The sequence below is a fragment of the Westerdykella ornata genome (assembly GCF_010094085.1).
Source record: "Westerdykella ornata strain CBS 379.55 unplaced genomic scaffold EI97scaffold_30, whole genome shotgun sequence".
In the NCBI taxonomy this organism is placed as follows: Eukaryota; Fungi; Ascomycota; class Dothideomycetes; order Pleosporales; family Sporormiaceae; genus Westerdykella; species Westerdykella ornata.
In genome coordinates, this window is record NW_022986880.1 from 206,871 (window position 1) to 222,522 (window position 15,652).

At 54.9% G+C, this 15,652-nt stretch overlaps 6 protein-coding genes across 6 annotated transcripts; 3 read left to right on the forward strand and 3 right to left on the reverse strand.

The window, feature by feature from the left end:
• Positions 1 to 15: 15 nt before the first annotated feature.
• EI97DRAFT_190930 (uncharacterized protein) lies at positions 16 to 2,317 on the reverse strand. The gene is made up of 3 exons (XM_033793593.1): positions 969 to 2,317; positions 545 to 917; positions 16 to 496 (listed from the first exon to the last, which is right to left on the reverse strand). The coding sequence occupies exons 1-3, from the start codon at positions 2,164 to 2,166 to the stop codon at positions 235 to 237; spliced, it is 1,833 nt and encodes a 610-aa protein (XP_033650689.1). The 5' UTR covers positions 2,167 to 2,317; the 3' UTR covers positions 16 to 234.
• A 137-nt stretch (positions 2,318 to 2,454) lies between these two features.
• On the forward strand, positions 2,455 to 4,841 carry EI97DRAFT_404997 (importin subunit alpha-1). The gene is made up of 3 exons (XM_033796546.1): positions 2,455 to 2,782; positions 2,866 to 3,375; positions 3,429 to 4,841. Exons 1-3 carry the CDS (start codon positions 2,552 to 2,554, stop codon positions 4,353 to 4,355), a joined length of 1,668 nt encoding a protein of 555 aa, XP_033650690.1. The 5' UTR covers positions 2,455 to 2,551; the 3' UTR covers positions 4,356 to 4,841.
• A 99-nt stretch (positions 4,842 to 4,940) lies between these two features.
• EI97DRAFT_405000 (N-terminal nucleophile aminohydrolase) lies at positions 4,941 to 6,928 on the forward strand. The gene is made up of 4 exons (XM_033796547.1): positions 4,941 to 5,245; positions 5,318 to 5,413; positions 5,513 to 6,335; positions 6,413 to 6,928. Exons 1-4 carry the CDS (start codon positions 5,231 to 5,233, stop codon positions 6,703 to 6,705), a joined length of 1,227 nt encoding a protein of 408 aa, XP_033650691.1. The 5' UTR covers positions 4,941 to 5,230; the 3' UTR covers positions 6,706 to 6,928.
• Positions 6,929 to 7,490: 562 nt separating this feature from the next.
• EI97DRAFT_461402 (uncharacterized protein) lies at positions 7,491 to 11,721 on the reverse strand (the record flags this gene model as incomplete). Its single annotated transcript, XM_033801198.1, has 6 exons — positions 7,491 to 7,540; positions 7,597 to 7,765; positions 7,817 to 7,888; positions 7,940 to 11,334; positions 11,398 to 11,585; positions 11,648 to 11,721. The coding sequence occupies 6 exons, from the start codon at positions 11,719 to 11,721 to the stop codon at positions 7,491 to 7,493; spliced, it is 3,948 nt and encodes a 1,315-aa protein (XP_033650692.1).
• A 612-nt stretch (positions 11,722 to 12,333) lies between these two features.
• On the forward strand, positions 12,334 to 13,753 carry EI97DRAFT_436395 (uncharacterized protein). The gene is made up of 5 exons (XM_033799089.1): positions 12,334 to 12,924; positions 13,028 to 13,127; positions 13,208 to 13,398; positions 13,518 to 13,585; positions 13,649 to 13,753. Exons 1-3 carry the CDS (start codon positions 12,524 to 12,526, stop codon positions 13,268 to 13,270), a joined length of 564 nt encoding a protein of 187 aa, XP_033650693.1. The 5' UTR covers positions 12,334 to 12,523; the 3' UTR covers positions 13,271 to 13,398; positions 13,518 to 13,585; positions 13,649 to 13,753.
• Positions 13,754 to 14,664: 911 nt separating this feature from the next.
• EI97DRAFT_384294 (uncharacterized protein) lies at positions 14,665 to 15,222 on the reverse strand (the record flags this gene model as incomplete). The annotated part of the gene is made up of 1 exon (XM_033795964.1): positions 14,665 to 15,222. A coding segment is annotated over one exon (558 nt), but the record flags the coding sequence as incomplete, so codon positions are not given.
• Positions 15,223 to 15,652: the final 430 nt, after the last annotated feature.

Below are 15,652 nucleotides of genomic sequence, written 5' to 3' on the forward strand. Positions count from 1 at the left end.
CAAAGCGGAATGCTATCGTTACAGGAGACGCTAGGGAAGTCAGGTGGGCCCGGTTTTCAGAAAACATTGTTTATGCATTTTCAAAGATCGAAATTGCGAGTCCTCCTGTCTCGTGGAATGGACCATGGAAGCCATACCTGACCAGACGGCTAGACGGAGGGTTGCGAGCTGGATATCTTACACACAGGAAACAGCTCGTGCTCTAAGCGCCAGGTATTGGCCCTGAAATGAGAACTAGACTCTGATAAGAGTAGATGCGAGCTTGTAGATGCGCTGCCACCCCGTGGGCCACTGAGGAGATGGCTCTACCTGTACGCCGTACTCCTCAATGCAGCATTCAAAAGGCTTGTTGGAAAGTCGTTGGTCGCGCGTGGGCAAAGGAAACTTCACCCCGCTCGGCGCCAAATCACGTTTCAATTCCAGCAAGTTACCCCAGAGGATGAAAAGTTTCTCCTCCAGTGTTGCCATAGTACGGCCCCTTGCGTCATTCCTTAGACTAGCAAGAATTAGCGTAAGATCAATGAGACGCATAGCTGTCCCTTACTCAATCGCATCGATATTCAAAAGATATTGCCCGGAATCATTGAATACGAATAATGGTATTCGCTGAGGCGTGGGCCTCGTTGAAGTTGCGTCTTCCACAAATAGCACAAATCCCCACTGCCACCGATCATCGCGGCGTCCATGAGCCCGGTCCTGATCCAACAGAGGCGTATTCCAAGTTGGATCATCCATACATCGCGAGAAATCGTGAAGGTCGTGCGGGAAGAAATCGACGACTCTGACACGGGTGCGATACTTCGCATTGACGAATGGAAAGACAAGCTGGCCACCGTCTCTGGTCTGCATTGTGCGATGGGAGTCGTCCAGGATCTCGTCAATGCTGCTTAGACGGATTTCCGGATGTGAAGCGATGACTGCATGGGAGGTTACTTATTTCATTTTGCCGAAATGTTCAAGTCGCTCACCATGACCATTGATGTTAGACCGCGCTACGGCCTGGGCCTCTGCTTCTTTCTCCAGCTGGCGCTGCTCTTCTTCTTTCCTCTGCCGCTCTCTAGCCTTCCTCGCTGATTTCTTCTTCGCCGCAGCTTTAGCGGAAGCTTTCGTTGCATGGCCACCAGGCTCAGCAGCAGTATCCTCTCGCTCATACTTTTCTAGGTACGCCCTCTTCCGTGCACCAAGCTCCTGCATAAATTCTGCGTCATGAGACTTGTCAAGCTTACTAATTAGAATCTTATCTGGGTACGTTTGATCCGCGTGCAGACTTCCTTCGATTTTGTTCGCAGGAGACGATTTGATGCGCACATTTTTGAGCCTGATCCAGTCACCTTCGCGAAGATCCTGTCGAGCCCAGGATGCGTGCGGCTCCCAAAGTCTAACACTCATGGTAACCTGGCCAAACGGGCCTTGCCACTTACTCGAGGGATTCGTATCTGGAGGTTCGTAGAGAAAGAGGGCTTTGTTTGTGGTGTAATCGGAGACGTACAGGTCGACGCCGTCGGCTCCATCATGGACCGAGTAAATCTTGACGGTTTCTACGACAAGCTCGTAGAAATTATCGAGTTGGACATCTTTGATCAACGAATGTCGATCCCGAGGCTTCGACACAGCAATAGGTTTGGCTGCTTGCTTGAGCACCGTTCCGCAAGCGGCGGCTTTTGCCTTGATCCCTATTATGGCCAGCTGTTCTAAAATGGATGGTGCGGTCGCCTCACGGTTCCCGCTCAACTGAAGGCTGCCATTGAAAGGCAGCTTTGACTGCCCGCCATATCCGTAGGCAGTGCTCAGCTCGGGTATTGGGACCTTGTCCGCTGGGAAAAAGAGAACCTGACTCTGCCGTGACGTGCATACACCTTCCTTCACACCATCATATAGATGGACCTGGACGCCACGCACAATCACCGGGTCCCCGACCTTCCCAGTGGGCAGGTGCGTACGTTCTCGACGAAATAACCTGCAGCGGATAAATGATGGATCGGTTCTCCACTGAGAAGCAAAATCATCGTCTCGCACGGAGAAAGATAGGTACCAGTCATCGCCTTTTGACTTTGCCGGCTCAATGATCTCGGTTAGGATTCCAATGATGTTAACGGTGGGCCTCCCACTCCCGCCAAATTTGCTATCAATATCCTTGATGGCGGTATAATCTGGCGGCAAATCCATGCTGCTGAAGTCGCAAGTCCTATACAATATCAAGTAGAATATGCCTTCATCCAATGGAAAAATCTTGTGTTTATGAGTTGGCGGGCTCAGAGTAGCGTACAGGTATATTCCAAGGGTTGTTGTTGCAACCAGGAGGGTCGACGCGTCAAGTTGCGTCAAGTTGCGCTCACTGGGGCGGTGGGACGCGACGAGCGCTTGCCAAGCCACGAAGCACCACTAGGATTCCGGATCCGGTCTAACCTATGCGCCTTGCTCTTGGCGCTTCCGCCTTTTCCTCCTCCTGCCCCACGACAATACAAATAAAGCCCCCTCTCTCATACAAACAACACCTCGCCCGCCAACAACTCCCCATCCGCGACTTGCACTGATACCCGTCGAAGCAAGCATGGCGGACCGGTACATTCCTGAGCATCGCCGCACTGCCTTCAAGGCGAAGAGCGCTTTCAAGCCGGACGAATTGCGCCGCCGCCGAGAGGAGCAGCAGGTAGAGATTCGTCGGGCTAAGCGTGAGGAGAACCTTGCCAAACGTCGCGGTATCGCAGGGAGGGACCAGCCTGGAGCGTCCCTAGGAGCCGCTCCGGATAGCGAAGATGAGGGCGGCAACATCGAAAGCCAGGTGAGTGATCGCAATACCCCGCCATCCGTCCACGAAGCCTCGAAACTCCTTTACTGAACGCATCACTAACGTTTCCGCCACAGCTCAATGAAGAATTGCCTTTGATGGTAAAGGGAGTTTTCTCCGACCAGATCGACGAGCAAATCCAGGCTACAACAAAATTCAGAAAGCTGTTGTCCAAGGAGCGAAACCCTCCGATCGAGCGTGTCATTGAGACCGGCGTCGTGAGCCGATTCGTTGAATTCCTGCGGTCGCCACATACTCTTGTGCAGTTTGAGGCTGCTTGGGCCCTTACCAATATTGCTTCTGGTTCTGCCCAGCAGACCCAAGTCGTCATCGAGGCTGGCGCCGTACCCATCTTCGTCGAGCTCCTCGGCAGCCATGAAGCAGATGTCCGGGAGCAGGCCGTCTGGGCGCTTGGAAACATTGCTGGAGATAGCCCTGCCTGCCGTGATTACGTTCTCTCCCAGGGCGCACTCAAGCCCCTCCTTGCCCTTCTGGGCGACAGCCGCAAGCTGAGCATGCTAAGAAATGCTACCTGGACCCTCAGCAACTTCTGTCGTGGCAAGACCCCTCAGCCGGAATGGTCGACGGTACGGTAACATCCTAACAACGGTTTATGACTTCTTCTGACCTTCTGATGCAGATTGCGCCCGCTCTTCCCGTGCTTGCCAAGTTGGTCTACTCCCTGGATGACGAAGTTCTCATTGATGCCTGCTGGGCCATATCGTACCTCTCGGACGGTTCCAACGACAAGATCCAGGCAGTGATTGAGGCTGGCATCCCCCGTCGGTTGGTGGAATTGCTGATGCACGCCTCGACCTCTGTTCAGACTCCCGCTTTGAGGTCTGTTGGCAATATCGTTACTGGCGATGATGTCCAGACACAGGTAATCATCAACTGCGGTGCCCTGCCCGCTCTCCTTCACCTCCTTAGTTCTCCGAAGGATGGCATCCGGAAGGAGGCATGCTGGACCATCTCCAACATCACCGCGGGCAACTCCAATCAGATCCAGGCCGTCATCGATGCTAATATTATTCCTCCCCTCATCCACCTTCTGCAGAACGGAGATTTCAAGACCAGGAAGGAGGCCTGCTGGGCCATTTCCAATGCCACTTCTGGAGGGCTGCAGAAACCGGCACAGATCCGCTACCTGGTGCAGAGCGGCTGCATCAAACCTCTGTGTGACCTACTCGCATGCCCCGACAATAAGATTATACAGGTGGCTCTCGATGGCTTGGAGAACATCCTAAAGGTTGGCGAGATGGACAAGGAGGCGGGTGTGGACAGTGCCGGTGGGGAGCCGATCAATCGTTATGCTCTGTTCATCGAAGAAGTCGGCGGCATGGAGAAGATCCACGATTGCCAGAACAACGCCAATGAGGAAATTTATATGAAGGCTTACAACATCATTGAGAAGTACTTCTCCGATGAAGAGGGAGAGGCCGAGAACATGGGCGAGGCAGGTCCTCAGATCAACCAGGACGGGCACTTTGGATTCGGCGCTCCCCAGCAACAGCAACAGCAGCAGAACTTCAACTTTGCCAACAACGGCGACTCTATGGACATGTGAGGAGACGCACTATCCTAGCCTTCCAAGCTGCGCGCCCTGGCGTGTGGCAATACACCAAAGGATGTCCATGTCTACGGCTGCAACGTTCCCCACACCTGACCTTCACTATATACCCCTCGATGTCGCCTCCTGGCGGACTGTATACTGTCCTGCGCCCCCGTTCCCCGCCCTCCATGGGCAAGCAGCCTGACCCTTACTGTTATGGATTATTTACCCCTGGAAAGCATCGTAAGATACACCGTCATGTAAACCCCTTTTTCTCTCTAACCGCATCATATCCCGGGAGTCTCGAGTTTGGTTTGCTCATTGTTTCCTGCTGCCGGGCTTGGCGTCAGGGGGACGCTGGACGGGGTGGTGGAGGGGTGAGAGGAGTTGATCCCAAGAGCTACGCCTACTAAAAGGCCAGAGATGAGCTGGTGAGGAGGCCAGCTCTGTGTTTAAGGAGGGACAGTTCGAGGTCGATAGCGCAATGCAATCATGCTGATTGACGTTGAGTTCTGTTCAGTCAGGTGACATGTGTGTTCCGCTACCGAGGCTGCCCCACCTTTGAACCTACCCTTGTATTAAGATACATCTCAGCGAGACTGATAGTATACAGACAACTAAGGCTCAATCTTCATAGAGGGCACCTGGTGCCGTAGCATGCCGCGAGAGGTTCCCTAGTACTGTATCAGTCACAAAGATGACATTGCGATGACGAACCGCGAATGGCCCGTCCCGCAACTATGGCGCAATCGACGCTCACCGCCCTACTGCTAGAAACAGCGCAAACATAGCAGACAAGCTCACAGACTCCACGTCACAATTCCACGCTTCACTCTACAAAACCCCAGGACGAAACCAGCTGCTGTAGCTGGGGTCAATCGATAGCAGCCATGTGCCGCTTCATGGTATGTGTGTCGTCTGCTCGGTTTCCCAAAAGGATGTCTGTTTGGCTAACCACGATGACCTCGGCGTGCCAGGTCTACAAAGGCAAAAACGAGATTCTGCTCTCCGAACTCATAACGAATCCGAGCCACTCGATCCTCACGCAATCGTTCGACTCGCGGTTGAGACTTGTACGTACCTGCGCTGCCCTCTCTCCTCCCAGTCCCTACCTCTAGAGCCGCCTGCGAAACACATCCATACATATAAACTTACTCACACCCTCACCACAGGACCGCCGCCGCCCGCACAACGGCGACGGCTTCGGCATCGGGTACTACACCTCGCCCGCCCTGGGCCCGGAACCATGCATCTTCACGTCGACGATCCCCGCGTGGAACTGCAAGAACCTATCGCGCCTGGCGTCCAAGACGACGTCTTCCCTAATCTTCGCCCACGTCCGCGCCACCACCGAAGGCGACCTGAGTGAATCGAACTGCCACCCCTTCAGCTACAAGCGCCTCATGTTCATGCACAATGGAGGGATCGGATGCTGGTCGCGCATCAAGATGCGCGTGGCGCTGAGCCTGGGAGAGAAGTGGTTCCTCGGTGTGAAAGGCGGGACGGATAGCGAGTGGGCGTTTGCGCTGTTTCTGGATTCGCTGGATCGGATGGGGTGTTCGCCGGATAAGGGGGAGAGCGAAGGGGAGGAGGGGCAGGAGGGCCGCGGGTTCGGGCATACAGTGTTGAGGAAGGCGTTGCTGAAGACGATTGAGAGGATCAATGCGTTCATTGCGGATGTGGTGCGGGAAGAGCGGGAGAATGGGAATCGTGCGCGTTTGGCAGAGGCAGCCGAGGATTCGAGGAGCCTGCTGAATTTCGCCGTCACGGATGGGGAGAGCGTCGTATGTACGCGGTACGTCAGCTCCAAGACGGACGAGGCGGCGAGCCTCTTCTTCTCGAGCGGCACGAGTTGGCGCCAGTCCAAACCCACTGATGGCAAAGGTGGTGGTGCTGCGGAAGCCGAGCCGGGACAGAGGGATTATGTCATGGAGAGGCGAGACAAGGGCAGCGACATTGTGCTCGTGGCCAGCGAGCCGTTGACCTTTGAAAGAAGTGAGTTGTTGTTGTTTTTTTTTGTTCTCCAATACGTTCTCGCGGACTTCTGACGCTGACCCGCTCACCATCACTAGATAACTGGGTCACCGTCCCCACAAACAGCACCCTAACCATCCACAACCAAACCGTCATGATCCGTCCCATCGTGGACGAGTTCTACAGCCCGGACCCGGCGCACGAGCGCTCGTCCGGTTTCGCCCAGGCAAAGGGCCAGACGGTGACGTCGGGCAGGGCCCTGGAGACGGGGAAGGTGGAAGAGGCGATTCTGGGGCGTGAGGCCGGCGAGCGGTTTGATAGGAAGGGGTTGGGTATCAAGGACGGGGAAGAAGAGGTCAGAGCGGCGGTGAGGAGGTTGTTAGTTGCTTAGGAGGGCGTGTGGATGACGGGAGGGCGAGGGGATGGAAGGAGTTTATCTATGATATACCCAGGTTGGGGATGACGGGGCGTGTATGGTGTAAGGCGTACGGGTGAATTTTCATTCCCTTGTTGTTGGATATTCAGGTCAGATGTACTCGCTTCACGGGCATAGGTCACTATACACTGCAGATATCGATATGGACCGCAAGCCTCTCTTCAGCGTTTGCATTTACCGCTAACGCACCCACAATGCCCTTTTGCCTCTAACTACTCGCCTACCACCCAACCGCTGCATTAGCAATATATACTTTCCTTTTCAAAAACAATTGTATACACAATGCAGGAACTGACCGCCGCAAATCCGACAACGGAGTCCAACACGAAAAAGAATAGCAATGGGGTATGATTCAAAACGACAGAAACAGAAGCCAGCGAAGAATAGTAGTAAGAAAGTTTCGCAACTGAGAGAGCAGGCCGTGTAGCACATCTTCCCGTCAAAAGCAGCCAACCCCTCTCCAGCGCACCTGTGCGTACTCAGAAACCTCTCTTACCAATGCCCACTGGTGCCCGATATTGCAAAGACGCAACAAGCGGTGTTTTTCGACATCGGAGAGGAAGAGAAGAAAGGGAACGAAGAAGGGACCAAGAAAAAATAAGGTGCCTGTTCAAGGCGCAGACTGGTCGTACAATCATTGACAACAAAGGAAACACCAGAGGCCCTAAGCTCTGTGTATGCTCTTTCTGTGAGGAAGGAAATGATGGAGAAGGGAGTGTTGTTGAGTTACGCATGTGTACTCAAGAGCCTTGGTCATACGCTATCCAAGCGTCGTGAGCTTCTCTGAAGACTGCGCGTGTTAGTCAGTACGGAAATCCGCATGAGGGGATCTCGAGCAATGCATACCTTGGAGAACCGTCATCTGTGCTGCGACTGTTTCGCAGGCACACTGCAAAGTCCGTCCGTCGATGAAGTCAAAGACGACACTGTTGGGAAGCTCTTGTTGGTCCTGGTCTGGGGCGTAGGGGGTGCGGAATTCAGTGAGATGGAAGCGTTTGGTGATGCCTTTCATTTGCTGATGGAGGGTTAGCAAGATGCTCTGCAGTCAGGATTTCGAAAAGCTAACCTCATTTGGCTTCGAAACGGACAGTACTAAGTTTCCAGCTGCGTCGATCTCGACCCATCGTCTCTTCCACAGCTGAAAACTAGTTAGCACGAATCAGAGAGACAAGTTCTGTGAAATACTTACCAAGGTATCCGGGAACTGCACATTTAAGTCTCCAACCTGTACAGGTGGTGGCGGCTCACGCAGCGACGCTAGGGGCCTTGAAGTATGCTCGTCCTCCTGCAGAGAACCACTCTGGCCCTTCCTCGTGATGGAAGGAAACGACGACATTCTCTTAAAAAGCTTGCTTGTTCGGGAATCCTTCTTTTCCTTCTTGTCTTCCCTCTTGCCTCCTTCGCTTTCAGAGCTGTGAGCCGAGAGACTGCGAGGTGTGCTGGCGGACTTGGACTCGCTCAGCCTGCGACCGAAGGATCGCCAGCTGCTCTCCGAGGAGGAGCGAGGAAGAATAGGAACTTGGTCTTTCGAATGTGATGACGACGGCGCCTTGGGGGATGTAGGTTCCGTCGGTGGGTTGCTCACCGGAGTTTTGGTCCGGGTGGACTTCTGATGATCGATGGTGATCTCGCTTCGGTGCAGCTCCAAAGGAGTGGACTCGGTCGGCATACTCAGGGAGGGATTGAGCGGTCGGCCATCCCGAACAATGCGGGCGGTAACTTGGACCGATTCAGGTTTCTCGGTCGTCGGCCTGACGTTGTAGATGGCGGGGCTGTTCTCTCTGCTCATGGAAGGAGACTGCAGGACGGATGCTCTGTCAGACACTGCTGTAGAAGACAGGTTTGCGAAGGAAGCAATGCTAAGGCGATTGACAACTTTTCCGCTGGAGGAATCTCCAGTGACAGGCGCAGCGAAGAACGAGGACTTGCGTTGTGCAACAATCGAAGCAGATGCGTCTGGAGTTGCGAGCGGACTTACAGATGATGATGACGAGTCCTTGTTTGACTTCTCCGCCAGAGCTTTGATCCGCTGAGATATGCCCGAGGATACGTTGATCTTCTTAGGGACAGGTACGTTCTCCACGGTCTGCGGAGGAGGCCAAACTCCAGAGAGCTTTCGGCTTCCGCTTTGCTCGGGAGTCAGACGGGCGACCTTGGGTGCAGCTGAGGGGGAGGACTTGTCCAGTTCGGGCGATGATGGCTTGCGCGGGAAAAACGGGGTAATTGGGGACTTGGAGACGGACATGGGCTTCGCTTCCTGCACTGTCGCACTCTGCAACTCATCCATAAAGGAGTCATCGGAGAGATAATCCTGAGAATCACGGTTATCGCCGTTCAAATTAATCTGTACTGAATCAAGAACTCGGCTCCGTCGCTTGGGAACGGATAAAACCATCGATTCTCTCTTCTGTCTCTTGCTGAGCGTCTCTCCTCCTTGGAGGGGTGCGTTTGATGAGAAGAGCATCGATGCGCGCTTTGATTGCGGCTGAGAAGAAGTAGCGTCGTCGGTAGGCGGAGAGGGCTCTGCTTTAACTTGGTCCGCAGGAGTATCTTCCGGAGGCGATAGCTGAACCAGAGGTGCGCTTTGTGAATCCGGGTCTGATTCCACTTCTACGGCAGGAGTGGAGTCCGCAGTATCAGGAACAACTGTAGGAGTGCTCTCAGTGGACTCTTGTTCCTCCTTGATGATCTCTGACTTGACAGATAATTCTAGTTGCTGGAGAGTTTGCCTATCCTCATTAGCAAATGTAGGGGTTTGCTTTGAGGGATGTGGTTCATCATCAGACAAAGAAGACGGCCGCGTAGAAGGTGGAGCGGAAGATGTCTGAGTTTGCGCCGTCACTGGAGAGGAGGCCGACGGAAGGTCCTCCCCTTCTGGTGTTGGGACGGGCTCCTCAGATGCCACTGGGACCGTATCAGCCTCCGAGGGGTCCTTCGACGGTTGGCCATCTCCGCAAGGGGTCTTCTCTTCTGATTCGCGGGTTGAGGCTACATGGCCTCGCGATGGGAGCGTGCTGCCCTCACTTTTATAGCCTCTGGACGGCTGGTGGTTCTCGGTGGGTTCAGCCTCCTCTGGCTTCTCGGAATTCTCTATAACAGAGTTAAACTCCTCTGCAAGCTCGGCGCTGGGAATCCCGACTGTGTCCTGTGATTTGACAGGTGTTACTGAATTGACACTGGTAGAGGACGCCACTCTCTTCTGCGCCTTTTCATTGCGTAGGGCCTCTGGCTTTACGTCTGCATGAACCTCGGAGAGTATGGGTGGTGGGATGCTTTCTGGAGAGGGCTCCGGTTCCGGTGGTGAATTCGGACCTGATGCGTTGTGTCTCGAGACGATATCGTTCACCTCGTCTTCGACCGATGAGCCGGGTTTCATGCCAGGTACGGGAGGGACGGGCGGCTCGCCATCGGCTGCGATCGGACTTACGGTCTCACTGTCCTTGGTTCCATTCGCATCTCTCATATTTCCCGTGATAGCTTCAGCCTCCTGGCTTGTCTTGGGACTTTCCTTGGTGATCTCATCATCCCCCTCAGTTGGACTCTCCTGTTTTGGAGCTTCAGTCACAGTCTCGGCCTCTTTATCGATGCGCGGCTTCTTGGTCACCTCGTCGGCTCCCTCTTGGCGCTGCTGTTGCCTCTTCTTCCGGAGCTCCAATGCCTTCATCAAGCGTTGCTTCTCGGGCGACACGACGTTCGCGTTCCGGCTACTGAGGTTATGGCTCGGCAATGTCATGCTTCGGACACTGGCGGGACTCTTCGGGGCTGTGAGCGGTAGTTGGACAAGGGAATCCGGATTGCTCGTAGGAAGGGAAGGGAAAGCTGGTAAGGGAGGAGGTGGTGGGACAGCGATGCTCGGAACAGCGCTAGATTCCCTCGACTTTGGGCGGCTGACTTCCATCATCGTGCGCCTGTTAGCGGCACGCATGCCTGCTGGGAGCGACGATACAGGCCTATGCGCGCCAGTACCAGAGGTATGAGGCCGTTTCCCGTCGAGGGATACCTTTGGTCGAGGGCCAAGCTTCACTTTCGGTTTGTTGTACTGAGCATAGATCTCAGCATACAGGTCGGATGCAGCAGGGCGAGCGGTCTGCGAGGAGAGGCGTGGATCAGGACCGTCCTTGAAGAGTTCCTCGTAGCTATGCAAGCTCTGCCTGATTTCAGCTGCGCGAGATACATGTGGCTCGGGCCCCGAACTGGAGAGCTCCGGGGGCTGGTTCGCGAATGGCATCGGGTTCCTTGCTCCTTGTTTGTCCAAGGACTGCATCTCCTTGTCAGTTTCCAGAGGCGCGGAAAGCTCCACGGGAGGGCCTTCGGAGATGGCAGCTTGCACTGAAGTTGCAGTGGGTGGGCGGCCCAAAGCAGCCGCACCGCTCCCACCTGCTATCCCCTCTTCCGCATCTTCAGTGATCTCACTCAGCTTCTTGCGGGACGAACTGGATGAGCAAGTCGAGGTCGCAGCCGTGTGTAGTGAACAGGCCGAAGCGAGAGCAGAGTCACTGAGCTCCTCGGCGGACTGGATCGTCATGGTAATATCGTGGGGGGTGAACTTTTCGGCGACGGAGGTGAAGTGGACCGCGGTTCGAGCTGTTGGTTGTTCGGTTAGCCATTGCTGCTCCCCCTTACATACTTGGGAGGGCCACAACACACCTTGCAACAAGCGCGAGGTGCCCTCTGGCGTGTATTTAATCAAGACCTTGCGTCGGCGGTATAGCAGGAAGCCATACAGGGGCGACAATTCGTTGTAATTGGCGACAGCGGCGCGGGCTTCTGCGGCTCCGCCGGTGCCACGAGCAAGAACATTGACGGCATCTCGGGAGACATAATGGAGGAGGAACCTGTAGGTGGAGTTGTTAGCATTGGCGGTTCGCGAGTGCCAACGGGAGGATGGGTAGCATACCATCCTCCGCCTTCAGCGAGGGCGCCCTGGTATGCGCTCGTCACGACGGGGTCGTCGAGCCCGTTCAGAGACATGGCGAGAGCAAAGGGCAGACAGCTCGGTCTGGAGGCCCCCTCAAGCAGTCGCCTGCAACAGAAAGTCTGTCGTCGTGCTCGCGGGTGAGGTTGGAGACGGTTGGACTGTGCGCTAGCCGTCAGCCGTCAGGGGTCCCGTTCCTGGTTCCTGGGGTCAAGGCGGCCTCGTTGGGCTGGAACGGACCGAACAGCAAGCACCAAAGTCGGTAGCGACCAGAGTACCTGAGGATACTGCGAGTTGGCAGAAACAGCAGCGTCGTCACCAGGAATTTCTGGAGCTCAGAATCTTATGAAAGGCAATAGGGAAAAGGACCGGTGGGGAGGCGCTGGCAGCCCAGAACTGACTCCAGGACCTGTAGGAGGCTGCTGAGAGTGAATGTTCGCTGCAGGTGGCCGCGGTGCGCGTTTCAGAACGGAAGCGTGGCTTTCGCTGCCCCCCGACCAGCTCAGCTACACCAAATGACTACTACGACGACGATCGAGGAACCATGCATATCAGATTGGCGCCCAATGGTGTGTGGCCTAAAAGGAGGGAACACTCGGGAGCCCTAGTGTATAGTAATAGGTCAAGGTACTCGAGGCCTCAAGCTTCAGAACGTGGGCATCCTCGCACCACCTCGTTCGCGCTCTGCGCATGCACGGAGGATATCTTGGAGCTACATTTGTATTCCTGTAAACACCAGCTCCAAACTTGTTGAGATGCTAAATATCGTGCGCCAAGTCAACAGCTCCAGCCCCACTATCTCATGCCTCACTCAACACCACCATTCCCCGCTGAATGGACTATATACCACAAAAGACCATGACATCCCCCATCCCTTCCCTACCCGCATTCACCACCCTCCCCACCCTCGACGACCCTTCCCTCAAGCAAATCCTCGACCTCCTCTTCGAGCCCTCGCCCCCCTTGCACACCCTCGTCCTACCCCTTCTCCGCAGCACCCCGTACCCCAACTACGATGCCCTCATCTCCGCAATCAGGAGCAAATTGCTCGCACTAGCATCGTCCTCCTCCAAGGACGGAGATGTGGACCTCCTCTCCCAAATCCTCTGCGCCCACCCCCGCCTCGGCGAGAAGAAAATATCCAGCGAGCAGAGCCGCCGCGAGCAAGCCCAGCTTCATGGCGGCAAGGACGAGGAAGCCAGAATGTTGGAGGAGCTGAATCGTCAATATGAAGAAACGTTTCCAGGCCTGAGATATGTGTATGTTTGTCATTTTCCCAGATACCCTCCTTATGTATATACATACCGTCTTGTTCCGCTAGGGGGTGATAAAGGAACCAACTGAAACTAAATCCATTGCCAGCGTCTTCGTCAACGGCCGCCCGCGCCCCGAAATCATGGATAACATGCGCGCCCGCATCGCCCGCGGCGATATCCAGGCCGAGCGGCTGGAAGCCATCGAGGTACGTTCTTCGCTTTCTATTACTTGCATGTATCTTCTCGGTCGGATGATGAAACAGAGTGCCAACTATGCGTCATGTAGGCCATGTGCGACATCGCCGCCGACCGGGCCAAGAAGCTACTGCGGCAGCAGGAGGCGCAATAATGCAAACCGCGTCCCCCTTTCCCTCATATGAAGGAAAGGGGAGAGGAGAGTATTGGTGATGGGATTTATAGAGATAGAGTGTTAGAGCCTGGATGTCTTGGCAACCTCCACGTGCTATAGACCTACCTGTAAATATTCCTATTTCTTCCAGAATCACTCTTTGCATCTAGCTTCTGCAGCAGAGAGGGAGTGCGCCCTTGCCTCGGCTAGTTGGAGAACCATCATAGCAAGCGGATAACGTTGGCAGTGGACCACCCGCTACGAGACCCGCAGAAGAGCACAAAAGTAGGCCAAGGTGGGCGTTTTGCAAAATGGGTATATTGCATATTTCCGGCCTCTCGCAGGTGGAGGCAAAAAAACTGCTAACAGTAAAAACAGATAGTAACCAAAAAGTCCAGAACCGCGAGGTCGACCGGTGGGTCCATCCCCTACCTGACCCAGACAAGCACATTCAATCCAAATGGTTCCGTTCCTTAAACGCCCTCACGTACCTCAGAATCGATTGTAATAGATGAATTGAACAACAAGCAAAAGACAAAGGACCATCCGTGCAGAACTTTTCTTTTGCCCGTTACGGGATGCGGTACTGTTTTTGAGTATATGAGAAGCTAGACGGACAAGTGTGTATGCAATGTTTCAAAAAGTCGACGGTAGATGGATGACTGGAAGGTCAAGATTGGTTGTCAAAAAGATGGGCGGTGATGGTAGAGGCAGTGGATGACGGCAAGCTCGTACCATGGATACATGCGAGTTCATCATCAAGCATCTTCCTCGGGTACCGCACCCTTCGTCGGCGCCGTAGCAAAAAAAGGCGAGAAGTTGGGCGAGCAAGACGTCGGCCCAGCAAAAGCCGATGTAGGCTTCGTTGACGGTGGAGGAGCAGCAGAAGCACTCGCCCAAGAGCCCGGGAACACCTCATCAACGTCATCGTAGTCGTCCACCAGCGGTGTCTCCGAATCCAAGATGCTAAAATCCGAGTAGAACGTCCGTTGCGGCGGCGGTGGTGTCTGCGGCAGACAGCCATCGGCGGTTGAGGGTGAATAGGCCGGGACCGGCGCCGTTTCGGGCGTGGTCTGCGCCGTGATTGAGTCGACATGTGCTGAGCTCTGTCTGTCCATGCCGCGTTCCTCGTCTTCTTCCTCGTCGAGATGGGAATACGGATCCGGAATGTCGTCTTCCAAGTCGAAAGCGTCGTAATTCGACAGCCCCAGCGGCGACGGAGGTAGCGAAAAGCCGGATTTCCTAGACGCTGATATCTGCGGGGGAAGATAAGTGTTGGCGTATGCATCGTTAGGAGACTTGTAGGACGATCCAGCCTCGAGCTTGCGAGGAGCAGGGCTGGTGGTTAGATGTTCAGACGGAGGCGGTCGCGTCGTCTTCTCCCCCTGTTCGTCCCTCTCAAGAACGGTGGGCGGCGGGAACGAACTCTTCCGCCCAAACATGGGCCGCGTATGTATGTCGTGGCTGCCGTACACAAACGCCAATTTGGCCAACTCGAGCTGCCTATGGTCCTCCTCCTGCTTCTCCGGCAGACGGGTTCCAACATTCAGTCCCACCTCAGTGATCCTTTCAGCCAACCTCCGCCGCCGTATGCGATTCAGTATCGCAGCCTTGCGTAATAGGTTCCTTCCTAGCGCTTTTTGCCTCGCCCATATCGCAATCTTCGAGCTCCCGCGGTCCACGATGTTGGTTGCCGGGTGGGAGAATTCCGGCGACAATCGCGAGGTGATGAGGAACAGTCTCAGCCGACGCTTCTTCTTATACAGACACGAATGTTCTCCATCGATATCTGTCACTGCTCTTCCGCGCTTCCCAGGCCGCGGAGGAGGCTCTGGAGGGGAAAACGTGAGGCTCTTGTGCGGCTTGGGGCAAGGGTCAAAGGTAAAACTGGCGACATCTTTCGACCCAGCGGACTGTAGAGGAAACCAGGCAATATCCGACAATTCGGGCATGGAAAGCGTAGGTGAGTACAGTATCATCTTCTGAGAAGCTCTCCTCGCCTTCTGTTTTCTACGACCGTGGTGGGCACGCGACCAGTCATTCTCGCGCAGCAGTGGTGTCGTCTGAGGGGTGGTGCGACCCTGGGGTGGAGAGGATGTGCTAGCTAGGCGGGAGGGTAGTGTTGCTAAGGTCGTAAAGTAACGAGGAGCCGGTGCAAAGGCAGATGAGCAAACGATCCCCGAATTATGATGGAGCTGAGATAGCATACGGTGCCGACGCCCTACAAAGCATCACGAGGCTTGGTTCCAAGCCCGAATTCCGGCGACATGCGAGGGAGGAGTTGTCGCTGGGAATGGAGATAGGAGGACTGGGCAAGGAGGCGCTCGAGGAGTGAAGGGAGAAGCTTGGAAGGGCTGAGAGGTGTGACAGGAAAGGAGGTGA